General features: G+C 55.2%; 3 protein-coding genes across 3 annotated transcripts; 2 read left to right on the forward strand and 1 right to left on the reverse strand.

The window, feature by feature from the left end:
- The first annotated feature begins 487 nt into the window (after positions 1-487).
- On the forward strand, positions 488-7,409 carry IE81DRAFT_297771 (chitin synthase 8). The gene is made up of 3 exons (XM_025512165.1): positions 488-1,246; positions 1,342-6,127; positions 6,195-7,409. The coding sequence occupies exons 1-3, from the start codon at positions 912-914 to the stop codon at positions 7,098-7,100; spliced, it is 6,027 nt and encodes a 2,008-aa protein (XP_025372362.1). The 5' UTR covers positions 488-911; the 3' UTR covers positions 7,101-7,409.
- On the reverse strand, positions 7,220-10,080 carry IE81DRAFT_320382 (putative aldehyde dehydrogenase). The gene is made up of 5 exons (XM_025513010.1): positions 9,103-10,080; positions 8,704-9,009; positions 8,124-8,590; positions 7,788-7,992; positions 7,220-7,644 (listed from the first exon to the last, which is right to left on the reverse strand). Exons 1-5 carry the CDS (start codon positions 9,827-9,829, stop codon positions 7,547-7,549), a joined length of 1,803 nt encoding a protein of 600 aa, XP_025372363.1. The 5' UTR covers positions 9,830-10,080; the 3' UTR covers positions 7,220-7,546.
- Positions 10,081-10,209: 129 nt separating this feature from the next.
- On the forward strand, positions 10,210-11,887 carry IE81DRAFT_320383 (hypothetical protein). The gene is made up of 2 exons (XM_025513011.1): positions 10,210-10,780; positions 10,958-11,887. The coding sequence occupies exons 1-2, from the start codon at positions 10,242-10,244 to the stop codon at positions 11,436-11,438; spliced, it is 1,020 nt and encodes a 339-aa protein (XP_025372364.1). The 5' UTR covers positions 10,210-10,241; the 3' UTR covers positions 11,439-11,887.
- Positions 11,888-12,056: the final 169 nt, after the last annotated feature.

Raw genomic sequence — 12,056 nt, forward strand, 5'->3', positions numbered from 1 at the left:
CTGCTGCATGCTGGCCGCACGCCGCGCTCGGGCATGAATAGGGTCCTCGCAGGCCCGCCGACCGCGCAGCGCAGCATGAGCATCACCAGCAGCAGCAGCCGTACAGCACAGCATGTTGAACCACCGGTACGCCTGCCCTAACAAGCGAGTTGCTGGTTTCGCGCGCGCGAGTGCATAAGCGACAAGCTTTTCGGTAGGCTCGTGACCTTGCACGCGCGAGGTCAATCGTGAGTCAAGGACTTGCGCACTGCCTAGATTTATTATAATATGCCGTAGCGCTTTGCTTATTGAACCGTCGCGCGCCCTGCATGCTTGTGCAGCAGTCAGCAGAGTCAGAGTCGGTCTGATGAGGGTTTGAGTGCAACTGCATATGCGCGTGCGCGTGCGTCCTTACGCCAGCTTGCGTGTGAAGCAACTCACGACTGCGTCTTTTTTTGAAACTACTGTACAAAGTCGTGAGATTTATAGAGTCCAGCCAAACGGGGCAGCCCTCGCCAAGGCAGCAGATTCAAGATTAGCTAGGCAAGGGGTGCAACCCTGACAACCTGCTGCCAGCCATCTCGATCTCCGTCCCATCCCCAAGCAGCCCCTACCTATCCTGAATCTTCCCTCCTCTTCTCCTTATTTTCCCATCGACTCTTTCCGCGCACACTCCCTCGTCTCGCGCAAGCAGTAGACTTTTAGTCGCTTTGTTCCAGTGCCACCAACCGAGCAGGTTGGTCGGCTCGACATTCGCCAAGCCACAACACCTCACGTCATCGTCATCACCTTCCAGCCACTGCGCTGACGTTGCCCACTCGCCCGCTTAAGCTCTCTTAGCTTCCAAGCGAGGGTGCGAGCAGCGTGGTTGCTGTGGCAACAGCGAAGCACGCCTGTCGAGCTCCATCTCACCACGCCAAGAGTTGTCGAATATGGCTTCTCGCTCCACGCCTCCTCCGGAGGATGTTCATAAGCTGGCAGAGCTCTCCAATGTGACTGCAGACACAATCTTTGCGGTCCTTCGCGACAGATTCTTCAGCGCTCTGCCCTACACCAGACTATCGGACTCGATCCTGATATCCGTCAATCCATTCGCTGCTCCCGGAAATCGCAACAGTGATGACACGCTTCGAGAGTACACAAAGGATTACAGGGAGACGAGCAAGGCGAACAGGGTCAGGAATCTACCACCTCACATCTTTGCGACCGCATGCAATGCCTACTTTTACATGCGCCGCACTGGTCAAGACCAAAGCATCCTCTTTGCGTGAGTGCCTGGCTTGCGCTTTGTGGTTGTTCAATATTCACAAACGCCGAGCAAGTGACTGGGTTTGGCTGATATTCTATTACTTCCAATCCAAGGGGTGAAACTGCGTCCGGAAAGACGGAATTGCGAAGGTTAGCTATCAGGACGCTGGTCGACCTCAGCGCGCCGCCTCCCGGTAAGAAGGGCAGCAAGCTGGCAGTCCAGGTCCCCTCGGGAGAGTTCATCCTGGAAAGCTTGGGTAATGCACGCACTTTGGAGAACGGCAACGCTTCACGCTTTGGAAAGTACACCGAGCTGCAATTCAGCGAGAGTGGCCGATTGGTGGGCTCGAAGACGCTGGACTACTACCTGGAGAAGACTCGGGTATTCTCATGTGCTGGTAGCGAGAGAAACTTCCACGTCTTTCACTATTTGGTTGCAGGGGCAACAGAGGAAGAAAAGGAGTTTCTGCACATCACAGACGCAGCTGCTTTCCGGTATCTCGGCTCACAGCGTGGTCATCGCGAGACTGCGCGTGAAGATGCCGCACGCTTCAACAGACTCAAACAAGCATTCAAGAATGTTGGTCTCTCCAAGCGACAAGTCGCATCTATCTGCCAAGTTCTCGCAGCGATCCTCCATCTCGGCAATCTGGACTTCTATCAAGACAGGCACTCGACCCAAGACTCTGCCTCTATTCGCAACCCCGAGGTGCTAAACGTGGTAGCTGGCTTTCTCGGTGTTGCCTCGAAGGAGCTGTCGGAGGTACTGACCTACAAGACGAGGTTGATCAAGAATGAGGTCTGCACAATCCTGCTCGACTCCGACGGCGCTGCAGCCAATCGTGACGATCTGGCAAAGTCACTCTACTCCCTCCTCTTCGCGTGGCTCAACGAGCACATCAACGAGAAGCTGTGCAAAGATGACTTCGACACATTTGTGGGCCTGTTCGATTTGCCAGGCTTCCAGAATTTGTCCCGCGCCAATTCTCTTGATCAATTCTGCATCAACTACGCCAATGAAGCCACCCACGGCTATATGCTACGCACAGTATTTGAGAAAACCAAGGCCGAATATTCGGACGAAGGCATCACGTACCTATCGCCCGACGTACCGTACTTTGACAATGCGGAGACTCTGCGCCTCATCAACAACCAGCCTGGTGGACTTGTACACATCATGGACGATCAGGCTCGCCGTATGCCCAAAAAGACCGATCACACCATGGCGGAAGCATTTGGCAAGCGCTGGGGCAACCATCCCACCTTCAAGGTCGGGCCTGCAGACCGCAGCGGGTTCAGCACATTTACGATCAGCCACTTTGCTGGTCCAGTCACCTACTCTTGCGAGGGCTTGCTGGAGAAGAACGCGGAGGTGGTCAGCCCAGACTTTGTCTCGATGCTTCGCGGTCAGCAGGTCGGCGCTGGAAAGAGCGCTTCCGACGTCCAAGGTGGGCAGAGCGCGGGGTCCACTGTGGCTTTCATCCGCTCGCTGTTCTCGACTAGAGCACTCAAGACGCAGGCTCATCCAAAAAGCGAGCAAACGATTGTAGCTGCTCAGCAGTCTGTCAAGCCCATTCGTCAGCCCTCGATGCGAAGAACCGCCAAAGGCAGTGGGACGATCCGTCGAGCTGGTACGCAGCGCAGAGGAGGCAATTTGGCGCCGGGCGGCGAGGAAGACTCTGATGAAGACGCTGAGGCAGAAGGCGAAGGCGGAGCTGGAGCGGCCAAGAAGACCACTGCGCGCTTCGTTGCAGGCGAGTTCCGCAGTGCACTGGACACGCTCTTTGAGACGCTGGACGAGACCAAGGCTTGGTTCGTGCTGGCATTGCGCCCAAACGACAACCAGCTGCCTAACCAATTCGAAGCGCGTGTCGTCAAGCAGCAGGTCAAGACGCTTGCCATCGCTGAGATGTCTCGCAAGACTCTGAACGAGTACTGCGTCAGCATGACTCCCGAAGAATTCTGCGAGCGCTATGCCGACGCCCCATCCCTGTCAGCGGCGTCTATGCGAGGTGCATCGGGAGGCGAAGCAAAGCAGAAGTTCGCTGCCGCAAAGGACATCATGGGTTGGGCGGATGCCGAAGCTGCAGCTGGCCGCGTCAAGGTCTTCCTCTCCCACGAGGCGTTCCGGGAGCTGGAGGATGAGCTTCGCGCTGCAGACCCTGAGGAAGTGCGCGCCAACGAGCGCAAAGCGCTCATCGACGCCGATGCCGCTGCGAAGGGCGAAACGGATCCATTCTCTCCTTTGGGCGTCTTGGAAGAGGGCGCTCACGGCGTACCTGATAGCCCAGGCTTGGTCGGCGCGTACGGCGATCCGTTCAAAGAGCGCTCTCAAGCTGCGGTGCCACTGGTCGGAGGCGAAGATGCGATGGACGATGCAAAGAGCGCATTCTCTGAAATGACGGGTCCTGGAGCCTTCCTTTCAAGAAGGTCATATGGCGGCGGTTTCAGCACTGCTGCACCATCAGTCATTGGCTCGGAGGCATACGCGCCTTCACGCAATATGTTTGCAGATGCTGGCTCTCGCGGTGCGGACGAGAAGGGCGGCGCTGGCTTCACTGCACCAGACGCAGGCCTGGTGCGCGAAGAGCACGGTGTATCCTCCACTCGTAGGAGATGGGTAGCCTTCACATGGCTGCTTACCTTTTGGATCCCAAGCCCCGTCCTCTCGCTGGTCGGTGGTCTCAAGCGCCCCGACATTCGTATGGCATGGCGAGAGAAGCTCGCCATCAACATGGCCATCTGGTTCGTCTGTGGATGTGCCATCTTTGTCATTGCCGTTTTGGGAAATCTGATCTGTCCAAAGGAGCATGTCTACTCCCAGGACGAATTTTCCAACCACAAAGGCGACGACGCTTTCACTGCGATTCGAGGTGAAGTTTTCGACCTCAACGGCATTGCGCGCTTCCACCGCACGCAAATTCCCGTCGTCGGAGAAAAGGTCATCATGGCCTATGCAGGAGAGGACGCCACGAACATCTTCCCTGTGCAGGTCAATGCTCTGTGCAATGGTGAAACTGGCCAGGTCAGTCCGTGGGTGCAGCTGTCTGGTGACAATACCACTCTTTATCCGAACGCCCAATACCACGACTTCCGCGCGGTCACTCAAGATATCCGCCCTGACTGGTACTACGAAAGCATGTGGCTGATGCGGTCGAACTACCGAGTTGGCTTCATGGGCTACACTCCAGACGGTATCAACGACATGTTGGACTCTGGAAGAAGCATCGTCATTTATCGCGGCGGCGTCTACGACTTTACTCAGTATATTGCACAGGGCCGACGTGGTGTGCCGGAGGCGCCACCGGGCCAGCAGGCTCCGGCAGATACCAATTTGCAGTTCATGAGCAATGTGGTGATCGATCTCGCGGTGCAGAACCCCGGCAAAGACATCACCGCCAGCTTCGACCAGCTGGGTTTGTCATCAGAGGTCCTGGATCGACAACGGGTCTGCATGCGCAACCTGTTCTTTATCGGAAAGCAGGACGGTCGCAATTCACCACGCTGCCAATTCTCTCGATACTTGCTGCTCGCCCTGTCCATCTTCATGATCAGCATCATCGGCTTCAAATTCTTGGCTGCGCTGCAGTTCGGAAGAGTACGCAAACCAGAGGATCACGATAAGTTTGTGCTATGCCAAGTCCCCTGCTACACTGAGGGTGAGGAGTCGATGCGCAAGACGATCGACTCGCTGGCAGCTCTCAAGTACGATGACAAGAGAAAGTTGCTCTTTGTCATCTGCGACGGCAACATCGTGGGCGCTGGTAACGATCGACCTACTCCGAGAATCGTTCTTGACATCCTTGGTGCCGATCCCAGCTTGGAGCCGGAAGCACTTTCCTTCTTGTCTCTTGGAGAGGGCGCGAGACAGCACAATATGGCCAAGGTCTACAGTGGCCTTTACGAGCATGCCGGTCACGTTGTCCCTTATGTCGTCGTTGTCAAGTGCGGCAAGCCCACGGAACGTCAACGTCCCGGTAACCGTGGAAAGCGTGATTCTCAATTGGTCTTGATGAGGTTCCTGAACAAGGTGCACTTTGGACTGCCAATGAACCCTATGGAATTGGAAGTCTATCACCAGATCAAGAATGTCATCGGAGTCAACCCGTCTTTCTACGAGTACATTCTGCAAGTCGATGCCGACACAGAGGTCGAAGCATACTCGCTGAACCGCTTTATCTCGGCTTTCACTAACGACAAAAGGGTCATTGGTCTTTGCGGTGAGACAGCCTTGTCCAACTCCAAGAAGAGCTTCATCACCATGCTGCAGGTCTACGAGTACTACATTTCTCACTACATGGCAAAGGCGTTCGAGAGCTTGTTTGGTTCGGTCACTTGTTTGCCAGGATGTTTCTCGATGTTCCGCATTCGGACTCCAGACACGCACAGACCTCTCTTCATCGCCAACTCTGTCGTGGACGAGTATGCCGAAAATCGAGTAGACACGCTACACACCAAGAATTTGCTCCATCTCGGTGAAGATCGTTATCTCACGACGTTGGTCTTGAAGCACTTCAATAACTACAAGACCATCTTTGTGCGAGATGCAAAGGCCAAGACGACTGCTCCAGAAGAGTGGGGTGTGTTGCTATCCCAACGTCGTCGATGGATCAACTCGACAGTCCACAACTTGTTTGAGCTGCTGAGCGGTGCCAACTTGTGCGGTTTCTGCCTCTTCTCGATGCGCTTCGTGGTCTTTATCGACCTCCTCTCCACCATCATTGCACCTGTCACGGTCGTCTACATCGTCTACCTGATCTATCTGGTCGCCACCGACTCGTCCACTGTCCCACTGACATCGATCATCATGCTGGTAGCAATCTACGGTCTTCAAGCTATCATCTTCCTGCTCAACCGCAAATTTGAGATGGTCATTTGGATGCTGATCTATCTGATCGCCGTAAGTCCCACGCATCTACCTCGTATGGAAGCGGAGAATCGTGCTCACCTTCTTTGGTCTTTCACAGACTCCCATCTGGTCTTTATTCTTGCCGCTGTACTCGTTCTGGCACATGGATGACTTCTCGTGGGGCTCCACGCGTGTTGTCGTCGGAGAGTCGGGCAAGCGCGTCGTTATGCACGACGAAGGAGTCTTTGACCCATCCTCTATCCCCTTGCAGACTTGGGCTGAGTACGAGAACGAGCTGTGGGAGCGCAACTCTGCACGATCTATTGGGTCGATCATCGAGGCGGCGCGCAAAGAACAATCGCAGGCATCTCGCGCGGGCTCCCAGTACACACCGAGCTTGTACGGACAGCCCCTCATGATGCATCATCAGCAGAGCTTTGGACACAGCCCCACGGCTTCCGCCTACGGCGGTGGTGGCGGTGGCCCTGGATCTGCTATGGGAGGATACTTCCCTCCTGGCGATGCTCGACAATCCACATACACTCTCAACCAAATGCCCGCCGCGCAACCGTACGCTCAGCCGGCAGGCCACGCTTCTGGCTATGGCACGCCAGCTGGTATGTCCATGTACGGAGCACCTGCGGGCTACATGGCGCAGCCGCAGGTGGCGGCATCTCCTGGTTACGCAGGTACGCCCTCAATGTACGGAGCCATGGGAGGCTATGGTGCGCCGCAGTCCATGTATGGCGCGCCAGTAATGTCTCAGATCGGCATGGGCAACGCTCGTGCCAGCTCTTACTCGCTCAGCGGCGAAGCTGCCTTGGTCGACACCAGAACACCAGGACAGCTGCCTTCGGATGATACCATTGCCAGGGATATTCGCGACCTCATCGCAAACGCCGACTTGCAGACCATCACCAAGAAGAAGTTGAGGCAACAGCTCGAGCAACGCTACGGTGTCCCGGTCGACTCCAAGAAGGCTTTCGTGAATCAACAAATTGACGAGTGTCTTGCGATGGTCTGAACTGGACGTCGTCGTATTTCGCTTCGCATCAAAAGAACACTCTCCTCTCCGGCTAGCCACACACTCGCAACTTCTGCAAGCAGTCACTACACATTCGCTGGATACTACTCAGCTGTCTCTCAAAATGAGACGATCATGACTCTTTGCGCTCTCTTCGTACCAATGAACATGTTGCTCTCGCTCGCACTGTAGTCCCCCCGCACCCGCCTCGTTCCCGACCCCGCTCTCGCTCTCTCCAGTCTCCAACCCGAGGACTTTTGTTTCGGCTCTGACGCTCACGAATCGTAATCGATGGTCTCAAGAATGCGTTTGGATTCGGCCTGAGTATGTAAGAATTCCTGCTACGCAAAGCCTCAAAGGTCGCGATGCAAGTCTGCAGCTCCGTACATCTAAGATATGTCGGAGACGGGATCAACTCAATAATCGCATTGATGATGGCTCTGCTTTCATAGCTTGGCTTTGTTGGGTTCACTTTGCGGCAGTCCTTTGAACCAGCCCATGAGAGCAGGATTCGTCTCAGTGTACATATGCTTGGTCTCGACGTCTGCAAGAGGATGAGTAGAATAGCAGGGAGAAAATGAGCTTCCATGCATGCTGCATCACCCTCTCAAAGTCTTCGATCGGGGGGCACGCTAAACGGGCACAACACGTGTTCAGCACTGCCGCGCCACAAGCATGCACACTCACACTCTTCGATACCTGCCAAACCGAGCTCTCGACCATTGCCGCTCATACCAAAGCCGCCCCACTCTGCTCTGGGCGTGTAAGCTCCGTACGTGTTCGTCCACACTGTGCCGTGCCTCAAGCGTCGGGCCACTCTGGAAGCTTTGGCAGCGTCGCCCGATTGCACTCCTCCTCCCAGACCGTACTTTGTGTCGTTCGCCAAAAAGATCTGCGAATTTGAGCAAGGCGAGGCGAACAGGTCCGATCAGCGAGTTGGGGAAGCGAGGGATAAGCGCCAGGAGACAACGTCACGAGGGAATGCAGGCGAGCCACGAGCTGTTGTCAGCTTTGCAAACTCACTGCTCTCTCCTCATCGCCGTTCGCAAACCTCTCGACGGTTAGGATGGGACCAAAAGTTTCGGCCTGCACAATCTGCATGTCCCGATGGCACTTATCAAAGACAGTGGGCAGAAAGAAGAAGCCATCCTTGTGCAAATGACGGTACCTCTCATCATTCCTATCAGGTTTGCTTCCTCCGCATCTCAGAACAGCTCCGTCCTTTTTGCCCATCGCAATGTATTGATCCATTTTTGCTAGATGCGCTGCACTGACCAAGGGACCCGTCTCGGATGATGGATCCAATCCATTCCCTAGACGGATTTGGGATGCGCGCTCCACTACACCCGAGACAACGGCGTCGGCTATAGACTCTTCGACGATCAGTCTCGTGGCTGAAGTGCAAACTTGGCCAGAATGCAGAAAGACGGAAGTGAGGACAGTATCAATGGCCCTGTCTAGCGGTGTATCTGCAAAGACGACTTGTGGATCTGATTGGAAGGAGACGAGACAGTGTCAGCGCACTATGCTCAACGCGTACGTACGCTGGCCCTTTATGAGACCAAGACAACACTTTCCATTTGGGGATTTTGTTTGAACTCACTCTTGCCTCCAAGCTCTACGCATGTGCGTTTGACAGTACCAGCAGCACTCTTGAGTATCGACCTGCCAGTGTTGAGTCCACCAGTAAAGCTGACCAGATCCACATCCTCCGATTCCGTAAGCGTGGGACCCACACTCTCGCCGCCGGCGGTGAGCAGTTGCAAAGCTTTTGGAGGTACGCCAGCCTCGAGCATCAGCTTGACCAGCTCGATCGTCACAAGGGGTGTGACCTCGGAAGGTTTGATGATGCAGGCATTGCCCGCTGCTAGGGCTGGCGCCAATTTCCAGCAAATTTGCAGGAGCGGGTCTGAGTAGCCGCAAGATGCCTGTGTGAGCGGCATCGCCTTGGAAAAGCCCGGCTCGAAGAGCAGAAGCGCGCTGCCGCCTTCCTGATACTCACAGTTCCATGGTGCAATGAGCACGCACACCCCAACGGGATCCTTTACAGTGATGCTCTCCACGCTGTCGGGTACATCATGCCCCGTTATCCGTCTAGGTATGTCCAACTTTGGAGCTTCCTCCGCGTAGAACCTAAAAACGTTGGTCACATCATCTACATCCGTCTCGCTCTCCGCCAAAGTCTTTCCCGTATCTTTCGTCTCGATCTCGGACAGTCTCTTCTTGTCCCTCTGGAGCAGATCAGCGATCTTGCTCAGCAGACCTGCACGTTCGGAGAACGTGAGATGGGCAAACGAAGACGTCTTGAAGAAGTGCGAGGAGGAAGAAATGGCGAGGGATGCGTCGGATGGGGATGCTTCGCTCACGTGCGTGATGATGGACCCATCCCACGGATTGATGCTGGGTCTGCTTCGACCATCAGAGCTGAAGCGCCATTGCCCATCGATGAACAGAGTGGGCTGATCCGCTTTGCGAGTGGTAATGGACGCCATGCTGAGCTTCGGTGAGGTGCGCAGGGTGCGAAGATGCGCGACGAAAGGATTGGCTCGCGACTGCGCAGCTCTGGTGGTTGGAATGGGAAGGGCGCGGGCAGTGAGCTGCGAAGAGTAGGACAATGGCCGAGCTGGGGGTCGAGTAGGAGCGACTGGACGCAGCACAGCTAAGATGCTGTCGCTGCGACTTGCTTTTGGTCTGAAGATCTTGGACGAGACTGTGAGAAGGCTGACCATCTATCCGTAGATGGGTACACGTTTGATGAGAGCTTCTCTGTGCGTAGCCTTTGCTTGCGGATGGTGGTGGTATGAGTGGTGAGAGAAGATCTCACGACGATTTGTCTGCGAGAATGTATGCGGGCCCGTTTCGCAACCAGAAGAGGAGAGAGACTTGCAGCTCAAGCTTTCCGAGTCGAGAATGTGAATGGCGGTGCAGCAGGTGCTCTTCCTTGCCCATCGCATTACAGCCTGATGAATGTGAATCTTGTGAATGCGCCGGGCGAGTGACGGAAATGCGAGCCAATGCGCGCGGTGGCTTGGTTGCCATCCGTGCAGAGCTTAATTGAGCCACACGCGCGAGAGAGAAGAGCCGCGGCATTCGACCTCCACGAGTCAGTTCGAGCCCACGCGTAACCCGCACGCAGGCCCCATGGCAGCCTCAGCATCAGCATCAGCAGCCATCATCTTCAACGTCCTGCTAAGATCTCTGCGCACACAACGAATTGCGAATTCGGCATACAAGGCTGTAGCGAAGCAAGCGCAAGACAGATGCAGAATTAGCCGCGCTGTTGGCGACGACGATACGGTCATGCTGCTACTGCTAGATTGGGACGAGACGTTGACATGCCACGATACGCTCTCCCTCATCGCACCACCCGAAGGCTCTCAACCGCACGGCGCAGCATTTTCGACCTACTCTTCCGCCTACTCTGCGGATCTCGCAGCATACAAATCGCAGCATGCCGAGCCGTGCACGTTGGACGAGCAGCTGAAGTGGCTGGACGGTCTGGATGAGGTGGAGCTGAAGAGTCAAGAGAGGATCGAACAGGGTGGACTGTTTAGAGGCGCACTGGAGTCTGATCTGCTGCAAAGAGCAACTCGGGTGCAGCTTAGAAGAGGTGTGGATAAGCTAGCGCAATGGGCGCAGAGCGACGGACACGAGTCAGAGGTGCACATCATCAGCGTAGGGTGAGGCAAGAGCATGAGCATGTGCATGTGCATACGAGTCAAAAGAGTCGCTCCAGACTTGACTGCACACGAGCGCTCGTCACAAACATCACAAGCACGTCGTTAGTCTGGAGTTGCTGACGATGCATCTTATGCTGCCGCTCTTAATCGCACATTCGTCCATCTTTACCGGTCCAGATGGTCAGCCCGCTTCATCGAAGGCAGCCTAAAACACCACCTCTCCTGGGTGCCCAATAGCATCCACGCCAACGAAGTCGAGCTAAACTCTCAAGGCATAGGCACTGGTCGGCTCACCAAATCGGCCTCCGTCACCTCCTCATCCGGCGGTATTCGAACATCGACGCACAAAGCAGCCGAAGCGGCCTCGATCGATTTGCAAGCTCGCAAAGAGAGGGCTTTGAAAGGATTGACGGTGTATGCTGGGGATAGCGGTACGGATCTGAATGCCCTTTTGAGTGCGGATCTGGGCATCGTCATGGGAGAGGCAAAGGGACTCAAGGAGATATTGAACAGGATTGAGCAGCCGGATTGGTTGATTGAGATGAACGCGTGGTTGGAGGAGAGGAGGAGTGGGAGGAGACGAGCTAGAGATCATACACTCGTCAGAGTCGACGATTGGCTGGAGGCGGTGCAAGTGCTTCAAGAGCTGCATCAATAGCAATCGAGAATTCCATTCACGAATTGTAAGAGAATGGATCGTCGAGTGTATGATGTCACGACTAAAAATGCATGGAGGGAGACTGCAGCGAATTTGGAAAAGGGGTATGCTGAAGGCTCTGTCCTTGTAATCTTGAGCAGCGCCATCGAAAAGCTATTGCGGCATTGGGAGCAAATGTACATCGAGGCTTTGGGATTCGACGCATTGACCAGCAAAGCACGAAGGCGCGATCTGTCATCGAACCCCACCCAAGCCTCGTCGTCGTTCTTCCAAAAACGGAGAAAACTTGATCACCGCTCGAGTATGACGGCCGGGAAGATCATTGACCAGTATGGAAATGCAACCTCCCAAGGGAAGTCCGCATTCCCGGTCCCGATCCATCCCACCTGTAGAGGAAGGATACGTACATCAACACCCGGTGCTTTTTGATCGAGCGGGTTCCATCTCCTTTGTCTGGAGACTAAGCGTTAAGGAGAGGAGGAGAAAGGTGCCGACCGCATGCGCACCAATTTCGATCGAGTATGCGCGCTACGCTGTACGCCTCTGCTTTCTGCGCTGCAAAAAAAAAAAAATCATCAAGCGCCGTGGCCGCGGGACGAGGTTCTTTCGTGCGAGTCG

The sequence above is a fragment of the Ceraceosorus guamensis genome, assembly GCF_003144195.1.
Source record: "Ceraceosorus guamensis strain MCA 4658 unplaced genomic scaffold IE81scaffold_6, whole genome shotgun sequence".
Lineage (NCBI taxonomy): Eukaryota > Fungi > Basidiomycota > Exobasidiomycetes > Ceraceosorales > Ceraceosoraceae > Ceraceosorus > Ceraceosorus guamensis.

Excerpts from the sequence above, each read along its gene's own strand:
- IE81DRAFT_297771 (XM_025512165.1), top strand. The coding sequence starts at position 912 with ATGGCTTCTCGCTCCACGCCTCCTCCGGAGGATGTTCATAAGCTGGCA. Across the intron at positions 1,247-1,341 it reads GACCAAAGCATCCTCTTTGC|GGGTGAAACTGCGTCCGGAA; the intron begins GTGAGTGCCTGG and ends TTCCAATCCAAG. Across the intron at positions 6,128-6,194 it reads TGCTGATCTATCTGATCGCC|ACTCCCATCTGGTCTTTATT; the intron begins GTAAGTCCCACG and ends GGTCTTTCACAG.
- IE81DRAFT_320382 (XM_025513010.1), bottom strand. The coding sequence starts at position 9,829 with ATGGTCAGCCTTCTCACAGTCTCGTCCAAGATCTTCAGACCAAAAGCA. Across the intron at positions 9,010-9,102 it reads GCTCATTGCACCATGGAACT|ACCCGCTCCTGCAAATTTGC; the intron begins GTGAGTATCAGG and ends GCGGCTACTCAG. Across the intron at positions 7,645-7,787 it reads TTTGGCAGGTATCGAAGAGT|ACGTCGAGACCAAGCATATG; the intron begins GTGAGTGTGCAT and ends ATCCTCTTGCAG.
- IE81DRAFT_320383 (XM_025513011.1), top strand. The coding sequence starts at position 10,242 with ATGGCAGCCTCAGCATCAGCATCAGCAGCCATCATCTTCAACGTCCTG. Across the intron at positions 10,781-10,957 it reads GTGCACATCATCAGCGTAGG|ATGGTCAGCCCGCTTCATCG; the intron begins GTGAGGCAAGAG and ends TTACCGGTCCAG.